Source organism: Setaria viridis, chromosome 1 (assembly GCF_005286985.2).
Source record: "Setaria viridis chromosome 1, Setaria_viridis_v4.0, whole genome shotgun sequence".
NCBI classification, from domain to species: Eukaryota; Viridiplantae; Streptophyta; class Magnoliopsida; order Poales; family Poaceae; genus Setaria; species Setaria viridis.
Window position 1 is genome coordinate 39,386,662 of NC_048263.2, and position 22,120 is coordinate 39,408,781.

A 22,120-nucleotide genomic window follows, 5' to 3' on the forward strand; every position below is an offset into this window, starting at 1 on the left:
AGAGGGACGAGTGTTTTTTATAGACGACGGGCCCAGAGAAAGAACAGAACGAGACGGGACGAGTGGACGTGCAGGAGAAGTTGCAAAAGGATTTTGCCGGTTTTCCGCCGATGGAGATGCGGTTTAACTGGTCCGGTCTTTCAGAGTAACTGTATTTAGCATTTCTAAGTTACCGCTAGTAAGCCGTTTCCACATATACTGTATTCTACATTTTTTTACATATACGGCATTGTAGGAAGGTTCGTTGCTTCCTTCCTATAAACCACAACTCCTATCCAGATTCAACCATCTTCGTCATAACATATTTTCCCATTATTAGTTTCCTCATGTTGCTATATGAGCTATTAAGTTACAATGAAAGGCACTAAGATCTCTTTTGTAGCTACTGAATGAAAAGATAAAACATAGGACAAGCTATGTTGGAGACGGTCTTGGCGACATGCAAAATCCTATTTCTTAGCTTTGATATGATGACTCGTCAAAACTTCCTAGAGTGTGGCTAAATCCAAAAACAAGGTGACCAAGAAATAGGGTGCAATCCATTGCTCCATATTCGAATGGATGCATAACTGACTAATGTATTTGCGTTTCTAAGTTACATGTAAATATTCCACAAATGTGCACCAAAACATTATTATTTTAATATTATGATCGGAACATACTCCTTTACCCCTAGAAAATCGTCGTTCTTTCTAGATTCTACTATGTTTGTCCGTTACACCTTTCTCTCTCAACACCCTTCTCATATTCCCGCCTAGATCATCTCATGATGGAGAGAAAGCTATATATTGGCAACGTCACCTACTCATCATAGTTGCTAGAATGTAGGAGGTGGAGGACGCGCCTTGCTAGAGGTTACACTAGTGCCAATAGGGTAATTATAACAAATTACGTAAGGTGGCTACTAATTAGGTCCCACTTGCTCATTAAACCTTCTAAAACAGCTAAATCAAATCAAGCATAACACAGGGTGTGTTTCGTAGAGTTAGCGTGCTCCCTCCATCCTAAATTATATATTATTTTGGTTTTCTAAATTTATAGATTTTGCTATATATATTGATATACGTTATGTCTAGATGCATAGTAAAAATTATGAATTTAAAAAAAATTAAAACTTTCATCCCAAATTATATATCATTTTGGTTTTCTAAATTTATAGATTTTGTTATATATATTGATATACGTTATGTCTAGGTGCATAGTAAAAATTATAATTTTAAAAAAATTAAAACAATCTAATAGATGCAGGAGTACAATTCACGTGGTCACGAATACATATAGTAATCAATTATTGTTTAGAAGTAAGAAAAGATTTTCGTAGTAGTGCGTGACAAGATCCAATTAGGAGTAGTACAGATATTTGCAACCACTCGCACGTCATTTTGATGTACCGCCATGCATCATACGGCGGTTAAAATATAAATTCACTTATACCCTTTCAAAAAAAAATCACTTACGCCCGTACATCTAGATGCAATAGTTCATTGGCTCCTCTCAGTCTGTCTTCGCTTAATAAAAATATAATACTCCCTCGTTACTCTTTGGTTAGCTAGGTTCAGATTAGGAGAAGATGATACGTAGGGGTGAACACCCTATTAAAATTTAACACCTGTCTCATCGGATGTTTGGATGCTAATTAGGAGTACTAAAAATTAATTGCACAGATGGAGCATAATTCGCGAGATGAATCTATTAAGCCTAATTAGTTCATGATTTGACAATGTGGTGCTACAGTAACCATTTGCTAATGATGGATTAATTAGGCTTAATAGATTCGTCTCGCGAATTAGCACAAGGTTCTGCAATTAGTTTTATAATTAGCTCATGTTTAGTCCTCCTAATTAGCATCCGAACATCCGATGTGTAACAGTTTAGCACCTCGTATCCAAACAGCCATGTAGTATGATCGGAGAGAAAGGAACATTTCGTAATAGTCACCGAGAATAAACTATCCTATAGTTGCGTTCGGTATACTTAACGGTTTCTACTAAGCTGGATACTAGTTCAAATGGTCAATTTATTTCTAAATTCCAGATCTTTGACAAGGAGAGAAAGAAATGGTCCACACAGGAAGACCCACTCGAATCAGAGGGAACATATTTGAAAATGGGAATCCACCAAACAGGTTACGCGCGGATTAAAAAAAGGTGAGCAAATAATCGAGTAGGAGGAGGAGGGGGTTAACTAAACCCACTATCATTAACATATGATTCCCTGCTGTTTGATTCCTGGTTGGAGAAAATTTGCAGAATCGACCACGCTAGTGCATTATTGCTCTATCAACTTTGGAGTTGTAGACACTTTATTTCAATATGGAGGCTGGGAATTCGTCACTTGGTAGCCCAAAACCATCAATGTGGTGTCTGTGGTTGATTTTAAAATTAAATACAATGTCTTGTTGCTAGTATCAGTGTAGCGGAACGTACATTTTCTTTGACGAGTCCTATCAGCATACACAAACCGGAGCACGATTTTAACACACAAGCATATCGACGTTGATTTTTCTTTTTCTACGAGCACACTTCAACTGCCCATAAAAAATTGTACCTTATTCACAGTCACAGCACCGCACATGGGGTCTGTTCGGCTGAACTTATAAGCTGGCTGAAAAACTGAAACGGCTAATTTGTTGTGAGAGAAAAATATTGTTCGGTGGCTGATAAGCTGAAGCGAACAGGCTGATAATCTAATTACCACATAGTACCACACGGAACAGGCTCCTCTAGATCGGAGTAAAGAACACGACGATGCCACAAAGTATCGTTAACGAACGGCACATGTGCTTCGATGATCAACTGATTAAGATCCGCTAAGCCGCTGAGACGGTTTATAAATCAGACGCGCGCAGGAGATTTGCAACATTTGCCGCTTCAGTTTTTCAATCGATCCACGCGTCCATTGGGTTGGGCCCACGTCGCAGTGACGGCAGGCACAAGGAAATATTCTGAGGTCTCAGCGAATGTACGGCGGCGGGTGGGGTAGTTTCCGGCAGCCGAGGCGAGGGGAGGGTGCGACGACTTGGCATTTCGGTGCTCGGGATTCAGCGCGCCGGAATCGCAACCGCAGTAGGGATCGGCGGCCGATCGTCTCGCAGACTGACGGCGACGGCAAAAGCAAAAACAAAACAAAAATTACCGCGACAGTTTACCAACGCGGCTGGGCTTCGCCATGCAGTCGGCGCATCGAGATTCACAGGGCAATAACTATGGCCTCACGCGGCACGTGGATTTCGGCCGCCGCCTCCTCGGGATTCGCACGCGCCTGCGCGCTGTCCCTCTCCCTCTCACCCGGCGCTACCGCTACGGGATCCCCAATGCCTGCCGCCTACCCCCGGTGCCGGCGCCCACCGCCACCCGATCCGGCTTCCGGCGATGCTCTACCTGCCAACGCCGTGTACGCGTACCGGACACAGACCGGGCGGCGGTGCCGGTGGCCGGCCGATACGGTTGTGAATTCTTTTTTCTTAAAAATCAATCACGCTTGCTTGCAAAAATGTCCGAAATGAAGCAGGGCGTGGTAGCGTGGGGACAGGGAACCGATTGGTTGAGGGTACAGGCTACAAGCGCGAGCAGTGCGGCCCTTTCGTACTCGGATTCCCGGGCGTGGAAAAAGAGGGAGAGAGGCGGGGTGGTGGTGACGGGACGTGGCGATGGGAAAATGGCCAGCTAGGCGACGGCACAGCCAAACGCATGCTGCCACAACCTACTTGCTTCTACTCCTTCCACTGGGCCCACAAAGGCTGACATGCGTTGCTTTGTTTCTTCCGTTTGTTCATCTTGCATCGGGGTTCGAGCCCCCACGGAATTACCAGGATACAAGTACTCCCTCCGTCCCCGTCCCAAAAGAATGCTTCCTCCGTCCCCAAAAGAATGCAATTCTGGAATAGTGTCATGATTTACCGTGTCAAATTTAACCTATTATAGATGAAAAAGTATAAATATATATAATATCAAATAAACATCATTAGATTAATTACGAAATGTATTTTCATAATAAATTAATTTGGAGCCATAAATGTGAATACTATTTACTACAAACCTGATCAAACGAGAAGCACTTTAACTGGCACGCAAACCATAGTTGAGAGTAGTAACATTTTCACTGAACCAGTGCTTCAAATTCAGTTGGTTCAGTTTATTCCCTCCTTTTGTTCACGGATTGGACGTGATTGACTTTATCGTTGCAGGGTTCTGACGATGGTTTTAGGAATGAAGTTGGAGAATTTTTAATCTCGGAAAAGGCGTTTCCCGTGAACCAGAATCAACTGACCGAAGTCGTTCCGTTCCTGATTCCTGCCTTTGCTGCCGAGATTGGAAGCGATCAAACCGCTGACCCCTTCCATCTCTTCCACTTGGATCAGGTCAGCGTCCTAATCTTTTTGTAGTTGCAGTAGTATGGCTTGATGTTCACTCGAGCTACTACGGAATCCATATCAAGGGCGTCAATTCCATTCCTGCAAGTGGATATAGGGTATTTCGTGTTCAGATTACCTGATCGATCGGTCACCCACAGGAAAACCAAATTGATTCATGTCATAGGCAGACTGTACTGCATTCACCAGATTTTGGACGAAGCTGGTCAAGAACAATGGTTTCAGGTTTCCTAACGCAGAAAAGACCCAGTCATCTTGTTTAACACTGCGCAAACTGGAAAAAAAAACATGACATCATATGTGTTTTTTTTTTTCGAGAAGGGAAAAGAAATTCTGAAATCCACATTGGCCCACAGTACAGGGTTCGTACTACACAATCGCACTGATAGCAGGGGGGCTGTCAATGTCAACGATTCCCTGACTTAACTCCCCGAAAAAGGACAGGCCGCCACTGTCATTTGTCAACGCTTCCCTGAGCCAACCAGAAAAAAAGGACGCCCCGCCGGCCACCGTGTCGTCCGGACCTGCCACGCCAGCCTCCGCCGCGGCGCACGGAGTCAACATTGGCCTGCCCGCCACGTCGCCGCGGCCGTCTCGGACGGACCAGCACGACCTGTTCCCGGGGGCCTGGCGTGGCCGTGGCGTCCCTCTCGCGCCCGCGGCTGCGCGGCGGCTTCGTCGGCGCTTCGCCGAAGGGGAGCCGGGGGTTTGGGTTGGTTGGCCGCGCGGAAGGAGGCAGGAACTGGAGCAGCGGCGACCGGGTCCGGCAGGGGCAGGCAGTCTCGTCTCGCTAGCTGCGCGCGTACGCCGCTCGCTCGGCCGGGACGGAACGCGACGCGACGCAAAGACCGCTTCAACGCCGGTCGGGCCGGTGGTGGCGGACGGGGTCGTGTTCGTGCCATGCGCGCGAGGTCGCGCGGAACCACCAGTGAAGTTGCGGTGGATCACGGCCACCAACCTGGTAACCCCGGGCAACGATCAAGTGGCCTCGGGGCCGGACGAAACCGGGCTCCATCTCCACGGATTGGACGGGACGGAGGGGGATGGGCCGAGCGTCGGGTTTGTCTTGTCTCGTCCCTCTCGCCCATTCGCCATTCTGCCACCGCCGCGGGTGCTCCTTTTCCTTTCTCGCGGGCCCCAGCCCCGCGAAGGAATGTGGGGCCACGTATGTGTCACGGCGACACGTCAGCGCAGCTGATGCCCGAGGCCGTGGTGAAATTGCTCGGAAAAAAGGTTGCCGGCCGGGACGGACAAGTGCGTGGCTCTGGCCGAGCGCCATGAGCCAGCCGCTGGGCGGGTGCAATGCAGTGCAAGTGCAACGCAGAGGAGATGGGACGTTGACACGGATTAGATGTTTGGAGCACATCGCTATAACCACAGCCGAAAGAGAGCCTCCGGGTGACCCACGGCTGAAAGCGATAGGAAAGCATGTGGGGGCTTCAACAAGGGAGATCCCTGACGATCATGACTTCATGTTGTGGCACCGACTGGAGTGCCAACTGATGATCAAGCCTGCACTTATCTCTGCCCCACAAGAGAAGAGAGGATGCTGCAAATTGATTGCCAGCAGTACAGATTCTCCAATGTATTGCAGCCAATCATTAGCTGGTATATGCATGTATAGCTTTCCCGACCTTTTCAAATCATCGCAAGATTGGTTGAAAAATAAAGAATATGAGAAATTTCTTATTCTTGCCGAAAGTTGTTGCACCTGCAGTCATATGTAAATCCAATACCACAGTTCATTGTTCTTTCATTATTCATCCGTCTGCTGATCTCCTTGCAAACTATTGTATTTGCGGTAAAGCTCTTGATGTTGATGTTGGGCTAGTTAACCGATTACTGATAATGTATTACTCACCCGGAAAGAATCATTACTGTATTACTTTTATCATGACCAGAGGCATGCATGTAGGCCAAATTAAAGGTGATCAGCTTTGCACACACCAACATAAAAAGTCTCTTAAGAAAACACTTATTTTCGCCACTTTGTAACAAAGTGAACTTGCATTCAGACTGCGGCACCGGTAATGTCTGCACCAGAAGATTTATAAGAAATGCTTGTGTGATAAAACAACCACGGGGACCTAGCGTAACCTGGACGTCATTACACGTCTCTAATAACCATTGTACTAGGCTATATATAAATGAAGCTAACAAATACTAAAATGCTGAGCCATATGGAACATATCCAACAGGGTTGGAGTCCTAAGTTCAGCATGAATAGCACTAGGTCCGTTTGTTTCCGCTTATAAGCGGCTTATCGGTAAAAATAAGCGAGAATTCCATCAAACGCTTTGCTTATTTCCACCTATTCTTGCTTATGTGGTAAGCCGTTTCAGAGATTTAAATTACAAGAAGCGAAAAGCGAGAAAATCTTCGCTTAGAATATAATTAAGCGTGGCTAGGAGAAGCGTATCCAAACATGCCCATAGAATTACGGTGATTTCATCATCCGATCCTCAAGATATACCAACGTCTCGTGAAAAACAAAAACAAACACTAAAATGTCTGGCGTGCATAATTAGAGGGATCCTTCTAGGCGTACCTTCACATCGATATCGCTCAATTAAATGTTTTACCAAATTTCCTAAAATATTTACTAGAAATTTGACTAAGCAGGGAAGATTTGAGACACATCTTTTTCGATATTACGTCTTTTTTTATATATAAAAAACTGCCATCCTCGTCCAGAATTGCGTTATGTCGATCCAAAGAAGAGGACGGAAGATGTTTCACGAGAACGCAGAAGCAAGCTGTTTAACACCACATCCACTTCCTAACATCGTTTGGCGGTTTGGGGTATAAAACACAGCAATCTACTTAGACCATATCGTCGTGATCTACCCTCAGAGGTAAAAATAACGGAAATCAAAGAACAGGTTGAATAAACAATGGTATCTCCAAACCCAAACGGTGCTTTCTGTGGGGTCATTTCGTTTTCAGCTACTTACTACTAGTACACATACCACATAGTAGGAGTAGTAACAAAGATGGCATGTCATAAAATTTTGATGCTAGCTAGCTGCTGGATAAGAGCCCGTGGATAAATGGGGTGACAGAGATCTGTCACTTGCTTTTCAAAGTGCCGATAAGATCCATCAATCCTATTGGTTAGTGGCAGGGGAATGGGGGTTGCTTTCGGCATATGCAAATGTTTTATATGTGTGTATCTTTCCATGTCAATGAACTCCCTTCCTGGTTCACTTCACCGGTTATTCTTTCTGGGATTAGGTTGGCAATTCTTAAAGTCCCCACCACAGTTGAAAATTTGTATAAGCAGATGGTCCTGCTACTACTAGTTCTATAGTGCACGCTGAAAATCCCCCTCCCTCCCATGCATCCTCTTGATGATGATTGCAAATAAAAAGCTCTCGCTTTCCCTCGACCCCGAATATATGAAAGAAAAAGGGAATATCGCCTTTTCTTTTCTTTTTTTCTTCCCTCTGCCCTCCTTTTCGTTGCAGCTTCACATTTGACATTGGAGAAAACAACAAGAAAGCAACGCGTCCATGTAACTGTCCCGATCAGAATTCCAGTGGGGTTGAAAAGTTTTCGCGCCGACGTGGACGGGTGATGAAGGGCCCGGCCGGGGTGGATGGCTGCCATCACCGGTGCGTCACCTCGACAACACGCTCAGGAATTGGCCCCATCGATTTTTTGCTGAGCATTGAGTGTTCCAGCTCCAGTGAAGCCGGAGGAAGGACGGCAAGTCGGGCAAGCTGCTCTCCTCCGACGACGGCAAGGTAACGTCAGCAGGAGACGTCCGCGGCGACCTCCAGCGAAGGCAAGGGAGACGACGCCCGAGGAGATGAGATGAGGATTGAGATGGTGGCCGCGCAGATGCCGACCGCGGGCACCTGCCAGGAGGGGTGGGGGAGACCTACGTGCACGGCGCGCCCGGCCACAGCCGCTGCTGTTGGACGGCGCGTCCGGGCCGGCGAGGGATGGGGACGGGCGCTCCCACGGCACCCATCGTCGCCAAGGGTCCCCGGCCGGGGCGTCCGTCCGGAGACGGCGCACGTCGCGCTTGCGGTGCACGCACCCGTCGCGCTCGGCGAGGCAATGTCAACGAGCGACGACACCTTATCGTACATACCCAACCATGCGACGACGAGCCGATAACGATGAGGCGACGAGCTGCTGGTAGCTTGCATGTCGCGTCGGCGTCGGCCGACGAGACGGCACCGGGGCGCCTTTTCGGCTTCAATGCGTCGATGGCGCCGGTTGCCCGCGGCGCACGGCTCTGGCGGCCAAGTTACTGCACCTGCGATCGCGACGCCTACACCTGTGCGTGCTACTTGGAATCGTTCGCGGGCTGTGGCGCGGAATGCCGACACGGGACACGTACATGTATGATGCATCGTGCCGAGAACCTGGCCAGAGCGACGCTGACATGCAGCCGAGTCTTGCGTTTTTGTCACATTTGCCAGTGCGGATGGGTATAGGATGATGGAGTCGCGGCGGAGGAGCCCGGCTGCGGCTGACAGGTATCGTCGGTCGGCAAAGGCTCAGTGGACGTTGTGCAACGCCTGATCGGCGGCAGAGGCCACAGCGTCTCCAACATCATCACGTGGGAACCCGTATGTTCTCACGGCCCTTTTCACGCGCGCGGGATCGCAAGGTGGCCAGAAAGAAAGGAACGGCCCGAATCCGAAGAGGGGGGCTCAGTGAGCTTCACGCTGGAACCGCGAGAAAGGGAACCTGAAATAAGCACGAGGCTTGCTGTGCTAAGTGCCCATGACGTCCTGTGCTCACACTCACAACCTGGCTGCTGATGCTAGCAGGGTAACGTAGAGTTGCTCATCTAGGCTGCTGCATCAAACCATTTTAGCCAAAATTAAGGAAGAGGGGGGAATGTGGATAGCAGCAGGGCAAAATGCATAGCAGAGCTAGTCAGGCGTGAGTAATCCTTTTGTAATGCTGGTTAGCCAGCTTGTACATCTCCTTTGTCAATGAAATAGGCACACTCCCGTACCTATTAGTTAACCAGGCCTCGCACCTTCAGAAGCATCAAAGCTTGGGCTTCCAGGAAGTACGCCTTTAGCCATTTGTCCGGAGTATCTTGAATCTGATTGCATTTTGCAAAGCCCTTGTCCCATCACCTCTCTGAAGCCAGCAAAGACTCCTGTTTGAGAACAGTACTGCATCATAACGGCCAACCCTCAGCGCCTGCAGTAAAATAAATTAACTGCCTCAATATATTGCTGCTGTTCCCGCCAATGCTCTTGTGCACGTGAACTGGGATGAAATTTTTTTAAAATAACTGTGGGGCAAAGCGTAATTCCCTTGCAGAATTCCTCCCTAAAACCAGACACAATAGATCATCCAGTATATCATCATCACTCAACTTCCTCCTGAACTTGGTCAAAGGAGGAGGCCTATCCAAGCTAGTTAATTGCTGGTTTGCTTCTCAGAAGATTTTAGTTGTGAATATTACGAGACCCGAAAAACAGTGCCATCAGTTGGACTAAGTTTTGTGAATACAATAGTGGGCATGCCATTGTTTTTCTCCTAGAGACATGCTTTGCTGCTTGTTATGCATCGGAATACATGTTACTCAGAAAATATAAGCTGTTGACGAACCATAACGAAGTGTATTTTCAGGATTGGCTTTCATAAACAGAGAAATGAATACAATTAAAAAATCAATTCACAAAAAATATAACTTAACGGGTATTCACTACAGAACATTCGACGCCCATCTTGTTCTAACATTATGCTGCAGAAAAGCCTTCAACGAGGATGATTTAAATGCAAATGAAGCTGATATCTGTTCAAGGTCTTACAACGAGGAGGCAACACATATTATGAAATCCAAAACAGAATTGCAAATCGACTCAGTTTAGTCAGGTACTTAATTAGTTTTACACTCCATATTAGATGGATAAGAAAATTACCAATCTAGCTCAATATATTAATGCAAATTGGTATCTACCATATAATTTAGTTAACGTCAGATAAATACCAATATCTCAACACCATCAGAATAGACAAGTAAATGGATAACTCGTTTTACACTAATAAGTGCCTATATAGACTTACGATTTATAAGCTTGAACTAGTATATGTCATAATTTAGGAACCTTGCAGATAGCCACTATCTCAATACCATCAAAACAAAGTTAATGAATGGACGCCATTACTTCCTAGCGGTATAAACTTGACCAAGGGGAGAAAACACCCATAGCTTTGTCTTAAGAGATGGGAGTACTGAACCCTTTAGCCTTCAGGGAACGACCCGCGAGCACTAGGCTTGAGCTTGGGTGGCTGGTTCGTTCACCGAAAAATCGTTCTCCTTAAAAGGGGCTGGCTTGGTCGAGCAGCCATTAAACTAGCTCCCAAAAAGAGAGAAAGAGATTCTCAAATGGAGATTCTGCCAATCGAGCTATTGCTTGGTTCTCTATCCAAGAATTATACGAAGTCAATGGTTTATTATTCACTTCTTACAGACAGACAGCTCTAGGCAACTAAACTTTGCAGCCAACACGACAAGCTGCACACAAGGAGATGCTGGTACTAATCACTAAACATTTTAAACAATTTTCACACTGTTGATGTTAATATAATTTTAGTACAATATACCTGGGTGTAGAATTCTGATGCATTTATATAATCTTGCTTCCTAAATGCATATCACCCTGAATTTTGAGCTCCAATTTTTTTTGCTTCAATAAGATCGTCACCCTAAACAACTTTTGAGTCAGATATAGATCCAATGGTATGAAAAGTGCAACAGTAACTTCAAAAAGATTCCAAGGAATCCCAGAAGCCCTTGTAGATATCACGAGTATAAAAACTAGGCATATATTATTGATCCCCTGAAATTCGCTCATCCATACAGGAACAGTGATTAAACTGCCAGGGACCTTTTTATTTGTCAAAAAGTCTGAACTGGCAATCACCAGATATTTCCCAGTTTTTCTTGGGAAACGGACAACTGGTACCAAACCAGGACTAACATTATTTGCACAACCAGTTTCAATAATCTTAACGAAAAATAACAAAAGAGTTAATGGCAGGTACATGGCAACTAAATATGGAAATTAGTGGTTCACTGGAATATATATACTACTTATAAATTTTATTTTCTCCAGGGAAAAATGAATCGGTTGCATGTTTTCTTTAATAGAACTAAACTTAAATGAGCGAACATTCCAACAACACAAGCTATTCAAGAAACCACTTAAATTAAACAAGTTCCCTAGAAGAAATCTAGACAGAGACCTTGGCAGCTATACAAATGTGCAAGAACACTGGCATTTGGCATTTCGGGGGGTGCATAAAGAGAAAAGGGGCAAGCACAAGGTACTCTTGATTTCTTGTTTCAGTCCTGACACTTCAATATTACTAAAGCTGCACAGCCATGTGGATGAACAAAAAGATTTGGTTCAGTGGCATACCTCTAGTTGTGTCCTTTCCAATTTCATGTGATTGATTATTCCATCAACGCTCCATTCTGTCACATATGGAATTGGGGAAGTGAAAGGAAACAGAATTTCAACATCTTTTTTTTTTTGACAAAGAAACCATCCTGCTTTTATAGAAAGCAAATAGTTTGGGGGTTACAGCGTTCTGACTGGGGTACACCAGTTTACCATGACGAACAGAAAAAATAGCTACTGAGGGACACGGCCTCAAAACTACAGATAACAAAATCATAGGAAGTCCTCCAACTGCTCAGTTGTCCTCGCCTTCTTCATGTATTCTTCTACCTGATATAGCAAATATTACATCAGGTGGAGATCTTGGGAATTTTTTCTCCATTCTCATCTTGTTTCTCACTTTCCAAAGCACCCACTACACAATGGTAAAAGAAAACTGTTGAAATATACAATGAATACTTGGAACATTCTAGAAGATTTTAGAAATCACAAGAGACTTTGACATACATAAGAATAAGATCATAGCAAAGTATGAAGGTTCTACAAGACTTTGGAGATGTCAAGAGCTTAGAGTTGCCATGCTTCATGGTAACTTATGAATACTCTAGAACAAGATATTTATATGGTAGGATAAGGATGAGAGAAAGTTATAGAGTTAGATATTTGTAAAGAAAAGTGTGCAAGTTGCCACATGGCAACCCCACAAGGATCATGAGCACCTATAAATAGAGGTGTTCCCCTCACTCCTACCCATACCATAGCATAAGAGGTCTAGGAGATTGCAAGGTAGCCATGTGGTGTAGTGGTGTTATGATAGGATAGCCACACAAAGAGTGTGCAAGCGAGTCTTGTATCAAATTGAGTAGTGAATAAAGGTTTGAGTTTCCTTGTAGACAGTTGGTCTCCCGCATTGGTGTCGGTGTGAAGGTCTCCTTAAAGTAGTATGGGCATAAGATCTACAAAAGAAGTGATGTCACGAACACTAGCAATGTTTCAGTTACAATGTCATGAACACTAGCAAGGTCACGAGTCACCTCGTTAGCACTACGGCTTACATGAACAAAAGCAATAGAAATATAATAGCTCACTAATGATTCGGTGTCAGCGACAATAGAGCCCATAATGGATCTTTCTCTAACAATAAACACTGTTTGTTTGATTTACATTTCCTTTGTCGTCATTTCTAAGATCAACTACATGCAGTACATACTAATGTTTCCTTTCAGAACAAAAGAAAGGAAAATACTATTACAGCAAAGATCAAAGGAAAAGGAAGGTAGTAAATTAACATTTTTCATTCAATAGACAGGCGCATTGATCGATGATAGTAAATTACCATGATATGACGAGCAAAGCAGCTTCCTTGATTTGTAGGTCCTGCAAAGCTTACGTAGATGAGAAATATTACTTAGTTAAGCGATTCAAACAAGAACCCAAGAACAAACTCACGAAACCTTGTTTGTAGCGCATGCACAAAATGATGGGACTCTGGTTGTTGGTCGCTATGTATAGTTTCTGCCTCGACGTGAGTTTTAACAGCAGGTCACTGGTAGATACGAATTGACTACATGCATGTTTAGGTGTCCGTTCATCAATGTTGGGCGTATGATCTTTAAACTTTTGTGCTAGGTGAGTTGTGGTTGGGGGAAGTTAGGTACGGAGTAGGAGTGTGAACACGTCGAGCATCATCATCATATTGCGACTTCAAAATACCGGTGCACTCAAAACTGTTCAATGCTACAGATTTAAGTTCTTTTTGTGTAACTGGTGGTAGCCAATGGTTGATGTTCGAAACATTGACGTCACTTGAAATGAGATATATACAGTATACTCCTGCGATCCCCAGTAAAGCTTGACTTTTCATTCGTTTTCTTTACTTCTGGATTTGAATCCCCTTTCAAGTGGTAGGGTGGGAGATGGGACCCACTTGCCAGCCAACGAAAAGTAGAGCTCAAATCATGCAATGCAGCCCAACACTGCAAAGATAGGTGGAGCGGTGGCGACGTCCTTGCCGGCTCGTCATCCTTGACCCCCTCCCTCCTCTCCTTCCTCTGCCTGCACCTCCACTCTTACAAGCTAACCCTGGTCAGGTCCAGGCCACAGCTTGCCGGGTTGGGAGGTTCCTGATCGACAGATGGATGCGGACGCCGATGTGCCATATTGATTTGCACTTTAACAACAATTGTAGATAGATCATTGAACTCCAATCTATTGATTTGCACTTTTGTCGAAGGATCAACCCATCTCTCAAATCGAAGCTCCGAAGATCGGTCAAAAACACTGATTTTAGTGTTCAATGGCTCATGCCATTCAGTTTCGTTAGGCCGGTGAAAGAACAACACAACTTTCAAATTTTGAGCTCCAACTAAAATGAGCCATTCAGTTTCGTTGAAAGAACAGCACAACTTTCAAATTTTGAGCTCCAACTAAAATTTGAATTATTTGTTTTCTCTGATCAAAAACTTGTCCAAAATGTTCACTGGACATCCAAGATCATTTACTATCCAAAAAGATCCAAAGTTTGTATGTAAATTTCTTCAGAAATCAAACTCAAAGTTGGTCACTTGACTCTGTTTTCCGACTTTAATTTTCAGAATTTGATAGAGTTGACTCAGTTCAACAACTTTGACCTGGAATTTGAAGTGCTTCTGACTTGAATTGGATCTCAAATTTGATTCCATTGAGTTCTAAATACCTTCAACTCATGATTCCAAATTTTGGTTAATTTTTTCCAAATTTGGATCACTTATTTGAATTTTTGGTCAAACTTAACTAAAATTTGATCTCAACTCCATTAAACCTTTCTTAAGCCAAATTCTTCCTTATGATCTTAGTAACCTTCTTAGGTTCTTTTTAACCCCAGGTGTTACAGAATACTACACGACAACACCATGATCACAACTATAAAAATGTTTGCCTAGGCGCATGCGTACATTTAAATTATATGAGATATAATGTTCACACACAAACTCTACAAGCCATATATGAGAGGTGGATACATCATCCATCCACATACGTAAATAAGTCCATTAGGTTTTAGATGTCCGGCTAGCAAATGATTATAAATTATCAATTAATAATTAGCCAACTCTAATATTAGCAAAAAAATACTTAAGGAAAGTAGAGAAAAACAACTGGAAAATAAAATAGGAAAGAAAGAACGATGATAGAGCTACTAAGTAAAGATATCCTATGGGCCTGCTCATGTTCTTTACTTTGTGGCCCATCATCCTCACTTCAATCTATACAAGCCATCCTCACTTCAATCTATACAAGCCCGAATAAGAAAGAAGGCAAGCTCGTCTGTTGCTCCGTACTCTGTAGCCATTATCCTCTCCATTGCGCCCGACGGCCATACTCACGAGTCACGGCATGGTGCGGCGGCCAGCGGGGCTGAGGTACGCGCGTGTGGGTGAGATGCAGCGGAGGGACCAGGGAGCACGTAGGTTCGGTGACCAGCCAACGGCCGGGTGCTCTCTCGTAGCGAGCCTGAGCGGCATCGGGCCGAGCTCCGGATGAAGCACGTTGGCCGGCCGCGGGCATGGTCAAGCTTTAGCAGGCTGGTGCGAGCTGCGGATGCAGATCCTTCTGCAGCTAGTCTTTGGTGAGGAGCAAGTAGATTTAGATGTGGAGGCGGAAGCAAGGACATTGGGGGCACAGGAGGTGGCGGCAGACACGCACCGAACAACTGATCATTTGTCCAACACATTAGTACCGGACGTCTTTTCGTCCGGTACTAATGCACCGTGATAGTCGTCATGTACAGTGGCACCGGAGCTCCTGTAGTACGAGTTTGGAGCCTCAACCGGTACTAAATGGCGGCACGTGGACAGCGTGACCGACAGCTAGATTCGCGAGAAAGCCATTTAGTACCGGCTGGTGGCTTCAACCGGTATTAAATTGTGAGAATGTCATTTAGTACCGGCTCGTAGCTTCAACTTCTCTAAAGGAAACCATTTAGGTACCGGTTGAAGTTAACAGCCAGTACTAATGTCAATCATTTGCTCTATATATAAATGAGCTGCTTCCTTATCTTCCTCCCCGAGCAAGCTCACCATTTGACCGGGCTTTGTTTTTCTTCGCTCGATCAGTTTCTTCACTAGATCGGTTAGCAACTTCATTCTCCTTCCTCTGGTCATAGTATTTTAGATTTTTTAATGACCTAGTTTTATGTATACAAATGGAGTACTTGTTGCTTTTAGGGGAATTGAGAGTTTTTTGAATGAGTTTTACATTACAAATGGAATACTTATTTATCTTTTAGAACGAGAAAAATGAATAGTTTTTTAGAGCGAGGTGAACGAGGTTTTTTAGAATAAATTTTATATTACAAATGCTACAAGAGGAACGGGAAGGACCCTATGTCATCAGCGCCTGCACGGTGGTCGGCGACTCGCAGATATGGATATCCACGAAGGGGGGTGGCACCTTCTCCTTCGACACGACAAGCGGCGTGTGGAGCGAGGCCGGCGACTGGGCGCTGCCGTTCTACGGCCGCGTCGAGTACGCCCCCGAGCTCGCGCTCGGGTTCGGCTTCACGTCCGAAGGCAGGCAGCTCGCTACCTGTGACCTTGGCGTGGCATCGCCGACGAGCTCACCGGTGCTGCAGGAGGTGTGGGACGAGCTCGCACCGCCGCTGCCGCCACGGTGGGTCCCGGTGATGTCGTTCCTCCTGCCTCTGGGCGCGGGCAAGTTTTGCGTCGGCCGGATGGTCGACCTGGCACCGGCGTGGAGACCATCGCGGTGCTCACCGGCGAGGAGGTTGTGCACGGCAGCAGAGGGGCGCTCAGGATGATCAGGCACAAGTCCAGGCGTTACAGCGTCGGCTGCTCGATGGCTCGACTGCGCTGAACGAATGATCCTGAATTCCTGATCCCCCGCTCTGTAACGCGTGTTGTAGGCGAGAATAATCCACTCCTGTATCATTGTATGGTCAAATCAATAAGATTGCAGGAAAAATCAATAAGCATACATGTCTAATTATCATCTGCCAGATTTCTTGCGTTGATAATCACCGGTCTGATTTCTTGTGCTACTGCAAAGTGCAAACCTGATTGAGTGACTGCCCAAACATGACTCGACGATAACTGACGGAGTTTTTCTGCAAAAGTTACCCTGAATTTCTTGCCATCGTGAGCGCAGCAGTTAGCCATCTGAAAAAAACAAAGAATTCTGTGATTAAAGCTTGCAGATTTGAGAGCCCTATCAGGAGGATTTCGTTCGTGAGCATATCCAACATGAAAGTTCATAGCTTGGATCAGTTGGATGGAGGTTGTGCGCGGTGGCAGGGGGGCGCTCAGGATGATCAAGCACAGGTCTAGGCGTTACAGTTAGAGCATTGGCTACACGATGTCCCGACTGATGTGAGAGAATGATCGTGAATTCCTGTTCGATCCCCCAATTCGTTCGCGTGTCCTTACTCCCTCGAGGACACTCAATTGCTTGGATGTGGTTTATCTCATGAGTTCTCAAGTGTAGGACAAATTCATATGTATGCTGTGGGCCAATTTTAGTTATGTTCAGATTTATATCGTTGTTCTAGTGGATGCATCTCTACAGAGAAAATTGGACCTCGTGCTGATGCAGTTGGATTTTTTTTCCCGATTCCGATTTTTCCGGAAAATGCGGTATTCCATCGGGATACACGGTATCCGAGCGCGACGTGGGAGAGGCGGGACGAAGCGAGGCGACGTACGAACGGTCGGAGTCGCGAATCCGTAAGCAACTCGAATCGGTAACGGCAATCCGGAACGTGATCGCTATTCAAACCCACCACAAGCCGCCTATAATAAGCGCGCCCACCCGCCGAGGGAAAAGAACGAACAATCGAACCACTTGGATCGATCCGATCGCCAGCTGGTTCTGCTGCAATTCGTGATCGACAAAAGATTAATCAGAGCAAGAAGATGGGCTTGTCGGAGCTCCTTCCAGAGGACGTGCTTGCTGACGTCCTCCGCCGCCTCGCGCCGCGCTGGCTAGCCACCTCCCGCTGCGTCTGCCGGTCGTGGCGCGCCACCGTCGACAATCGCGGGCTGCTGAGCGCCGTCGCGGACCTCCTCCCGCGCACCGTCGCTGGAATCTTCCTCCAACACAGCAGCACCTGGATGTCGTCATTCCTCGCCCGTCCCTCCGTGGGGCCCATGGTCTCCGCCGACCTCGACTACACCTTCTCCGGCGACGGTGACAAGATTTACGACTCCTTTGAGGTCAGGGACCACTGCAACGGCCTTCTCTTGCTCCAGAACTGCGTGGTGAACCCAGCCACGCAGCAGTGGGCGCACCTGCCCCCGCGGCCGCCGCTTCCGTGCGTGGGGCCTGACTACTTCTACGCCGATGAGTACCTCGTCTACGATCCGACCGATTCGCCATACTATGAGGTGTTCTCTATCCTCCGTGTTCGACGTAAGTTTGAGCTTAGCCCTCGCCATCAAACCCCGTCGCTGGAGGGATCACCGTTCACCTTTAAAAAACTGGACCCCGCATTGGAGGAGCTAGAATGGCCGCCGTCACCTTGCGTCCTCCATGTCTTCTCTTCTAGGACGGGGCGATGGGAGAGGAGGTCCTTTGTTCGAGAAGGGGTGGCCGCGGGGACTATCGCCCACATGCGGATCGATCCGTATGTTGAGCATCGCTATGCTGTCTACTGGCGAGGAGCACTCTACGTGCAATGCCAAACTGATTTTATTATGAGGTAGCCACACTTATTAATATGTACTTACTTTAGTATCTTAGCCATTATAATGATTATTCAGTTACATTATGAATTACTACTAACTTTTCCAATGAATTTGTTCTTTGTAGGTTATCACTGTCAAGTGAAAAGTACCAGCTAATTCAACTACCCGTAACTTTCGAACCGGACGGTTGCAGCGATGAAGCTTATGCAAGAAGGCTTTCCATAGGAAAATCTGAGAAGGGGGTGTACAGTGTATTAGTAGATGAGAATCAAATTAAGGTTTGGATCCTTGATGACTCTGATGGTCAAATCAAGTGGGTGTCAAAGCAGCTGGTTGTCGACTTGCCTAAGCTACAAGACAAAATCTGCTGTAAGTCCCAAAGTCACGGTCCTTGGGTGTTGCAGGGTATCAACTTTCGAATTGACAAAGCTCGTGGATTTGGAAATCCAGCGACAGAGCAGTTTGAATGGGACTCCGATAATGATAATCTTCTCCCAGACAATGGCAATGGAACGGGATATAAACATCATATAACCTTCCTTGGGTTTCATCCCTACAAGGAGGTCATCTTTCTAAATGACTCATCCGTGAGAGTGCTAGCCTATCATTTGAACAGCTCGAAGATCCAAGACATTGGCTACATATATCCAGAAGAGGATGTTTACAGCCTTGGCAATGACCGTGTATGGGTAGAGCGCTCGTTTCCGTACACGCCTTGCTGGATGAGAGACTTCCCTCAAAATGTTTGATTTAGAAATCTATATAGAGATATTCCTATTGCGGTGTAAACAAAATTATCGGGTTGTCCTTTCCTTTTATTGTTATTCCCTACAAAAAGGTCTATTCGTTTTCTTGGATTTGACCCCTGCTACAGAGAGATTATTCTTGCAAACTAATTACACATTGAGAAGGGCATGTCAGGGTGTGCCATTTTGGACGCCATCAATGGCAACTTTGTGCTTGCTCCGGCGTTTGTCCTGCCTGATAGTAGAATGGGATAGTGCGAGAAAGGAACCTGAGAATTGAACCCTGGTTGCTGCTGATGCGAGCAAGGTAACGTAGAGCTACTCTAGGCTGCTGCATCAGGCCAGGGGACGGTAAATGGATCAGGTTACTCCGGGGAGGCATCATCTCGAGAACACTCCTGATAGAATTTTTACTGCGGACGCAAACCTTCAAACAGACGCCATGCCAGCCTCAGATTATGACTGACTGGCCGTCTACAAATCCACTTGCCTTCTAGCGAGGCATCTGTCATCTGGCCTGAATGTTGTACGCTGTTGGTGCCCCGCATTTGGGCGGCACGCAGCAAGGAAATGGTCCCGGCAGAGAAGCTCGTGCTCGTGGTGCCCTCAAATGGGCGGATACTAGGTAAACCGTTCAATCAATCGACGCCGTGACCATCACCTGTCGGATTTCCCCCGGTATGCTGCAACCTGACCTGACTTGCCCAACCATGAGCCATCAGTGACTGACGAGCTTTTATGCAAAAGCCATGCTCGGTGGTCAGTGCAGCAAACCAGCAATTGCCACTTGCCAGCTCAAAAGGATTCTCCTGTGATTTAAGCGCACGGAAACTCGTGTTGGAGAGAGCAATCAGGGAGTTCGTGATCTGGTGCAGGCCGCGCGTTAAAAAAAAAAAGAAGAAGAACAGAAAACACGGCCCCATCTATCTCGTTCCAATTGGGCCTAATTTTTCTTATGGGCCGTACGGGTCAGGGACGACACGACACGGCTGGCGGGCCCGCCTTTCCTTCTTCCGTCGGCCACATCTCACCGCCATGTCCTTCTACTAGGCCTGTTCACTCGCGGGTTACACCGGTTTCCGCTGGTTTTTGAGACCAGCCCGACAGTGGACAGTTTGCTTGGGTTAATCTGATCTGTAATACATAAGCATGTGATGGTTAAGCGGGTTGAACTGGCTGGTTCAACGGTTTAATTGGTTTGGAATCAGTTCGCAAGCTGCTGTTGCCTTACCCTTTGACCGAAGATTGCTTCACTGATAGCTTCATCAGTTAAATGCAGAGCTGCTCCAGTTAATATTTCCTCTTTTTTTAGAGAATAAACAACGTTTACTTAAGCTAATGCCACTAATATAATACCCAGGCCATTCGTCATTAAGGCCTTAGTCCAAATCTGTAGCGGGCATCTAGTAGTAACATTATGTGCTACAAAATAAAATTACAGTAAACACAGTTTATGTCACTAATTATCCATCATCATGCTAAATGACAGACTTCCAGTGTTGCTTGAGAGACTTCCATTTTAACATATTCACTTGCTTGGTGAGTGATGGGAACAAGAATGCATCTTCAATCAGCCTATAAGACAATGAAAATAGAGAAGACAATCACTCATCAAAATAAAGCAAAATGAAGCAGTTCAAATAAACACAATAGAACAACAGTGTTGAGCAAGCATTGGTAAAGAGACATTTATAGTGGAACCAGGCAATGGTATTATATAAGCCATATGTAAAATCAACATTTTATCAGTTACACAAGCAACATAGAAGAGACAATTGGATACTTATGTAAGGATTAAATACAAGAATTTCAAATAGACCAAGATGGTTCATGTAACAAAGCATGTAACTAGGAGCCTGTTCCTAACATGTCAGACTCACATCCAAAGGATTGGTGACATACCTCTTGCTTCAAATGACAGGAAGGAACTTTAATCTCCACAATTCAACTATGCAAGCTCTACAGTTAGATGATTAATGTAAGCTAACAGTGAGATGATTAATATAAGCTAACAAGTTATAATCAGAAATCTTGATAATAAATGAATATGATTGATACTTTCTTCAAGTGCTTCACAATTTTTTAAATCTCTTATGATTTCTTTTAGATCCACATTTCTGGACGATGAACGTAGCCAGCTATATGCACATATCAGTGCCTCAACCATCTTGGGTGACAAAGAGCTTCGAAAGGGAGAAACCACTCAACCACTGGTGCTAAAAGCAGACTCTGAAGCTACCGTAGACACTTGTACTGCCAAAACATCTTTGGCTACTTTTGACAATACAGGATATTTACTGGAGTTAACTTTCCACCAATTCAAGATGTCAAACTGTTCTGTGTTCTTCTCACAATTATCTTTCAGATATCTTGATAACTCTGAATTGATTTCCTTGGTTTCGATCTCTTTGAGGTAAAGAGCAAACTATGACACTAAGCTGTGAGAAATGTCATCGACATGCTCTTCAATATCGATTGAAAGCTGATGCTAGCACCATATGATGAAGTATTAGCAGCAGCCTCAAACATAAAAATTATATAAGCGACTGAGACCTACTTCAATTGTGTTACAAAATTTCTTTTCCTTCACTTTGTCATGTAGAATTTTAGAGGAAAACTCTATAAATTTCAGCTTGAACCTTGGGTCCAAAGCAACCGCCATAAATAACAATGGATTCATGATGGCAAAATTTCCCCAATATTTATCAAATTTGTTTTTCATCTGTACAGCCATCATTCTTCAAGCATGGTCATTTATTCTATATAGTTTGTCTAGCTTATCATGTATGGAGATAAAATTATGGAAAAAGATACTCAGATATCATATATTGCGAACTAGAGAGTCTTACCGTCACATCGCAAAATGGCTTCATAACCATAAGGAACTCCCTTGCATATGCAGCCGGAAAAGCCCTCCACCCGGAAAACCCCGGCGAGATG

The 22,120-nt window shown here is 45.4% G+C and overlaps 2 protein-coding genes across 2 annotated transcripts; both read left to right on the forward strand.

The window, feature by feature from the left end:
- The first annotated feature begins 16,090 nt into the window (after window positions 1-16,090).
- LOC140221699 (uncharacterized) lies at window positions 16,091-16,728 on the forward strand. Its single transcript, XM_072291446.1, has one exon. The coding sequence runs from the start codon at window positions 16,091-16,093 to the stop codon at window positions 16,550-16,552; it is 462 nt and encodes a 153-aa protein (XP_072147547.1). The 3' UTR covers window positions 16,553-16,728.
- A 408-nt stretch (window positions 16,729-17,136) lies between these two features.
- Window positions 17,137-19,218, forward strand: LOC117856784 (uncharacterized). The gene is made up of 2 exons (XM_072291234.1): window positions 17,137-18,448; window positions 18,559-19,218. The coding sequence occupies exons 1-2, from the start codon at window positions 17,664-17,666 to the stop codon at window positions 19,181-19,183; spliced, it is 1,410 nt and encodes a 469-aa protein (XP_072147335.1). The 5' UTR covers window positions 17,137-17,663; the 3' UTR covers window positions 19,184-19,218.
- Window positions 19,219-22,120: the final 2,902 nt, after the last annotated feature.

Excerpts from the sequence above, each read along its gene's own strand:
- LOC140221699 (XM_072291446.1), top strand. The coding sequence starts at position 16,091 with ATGCTACAAGAGGAACGGGAAGGACCCTATGTCATCAGCGCCTGCACG.
- LOC117856784 (XM_072291234.1), top strand. The coding sequence starts at position 17,664 with ATGGGCTTGTCGGAGCTCCTTCCAGAGGACGTGCTTGCTGACGTCCTC. Across the intron at positions 18,449-18,558 it reads CAAACTGATTTTATTATGAG|GTTATCACTGTCAAGTGAAA; the intron begins GTAGCCACACTT and ends TGTTCTTTGTAG.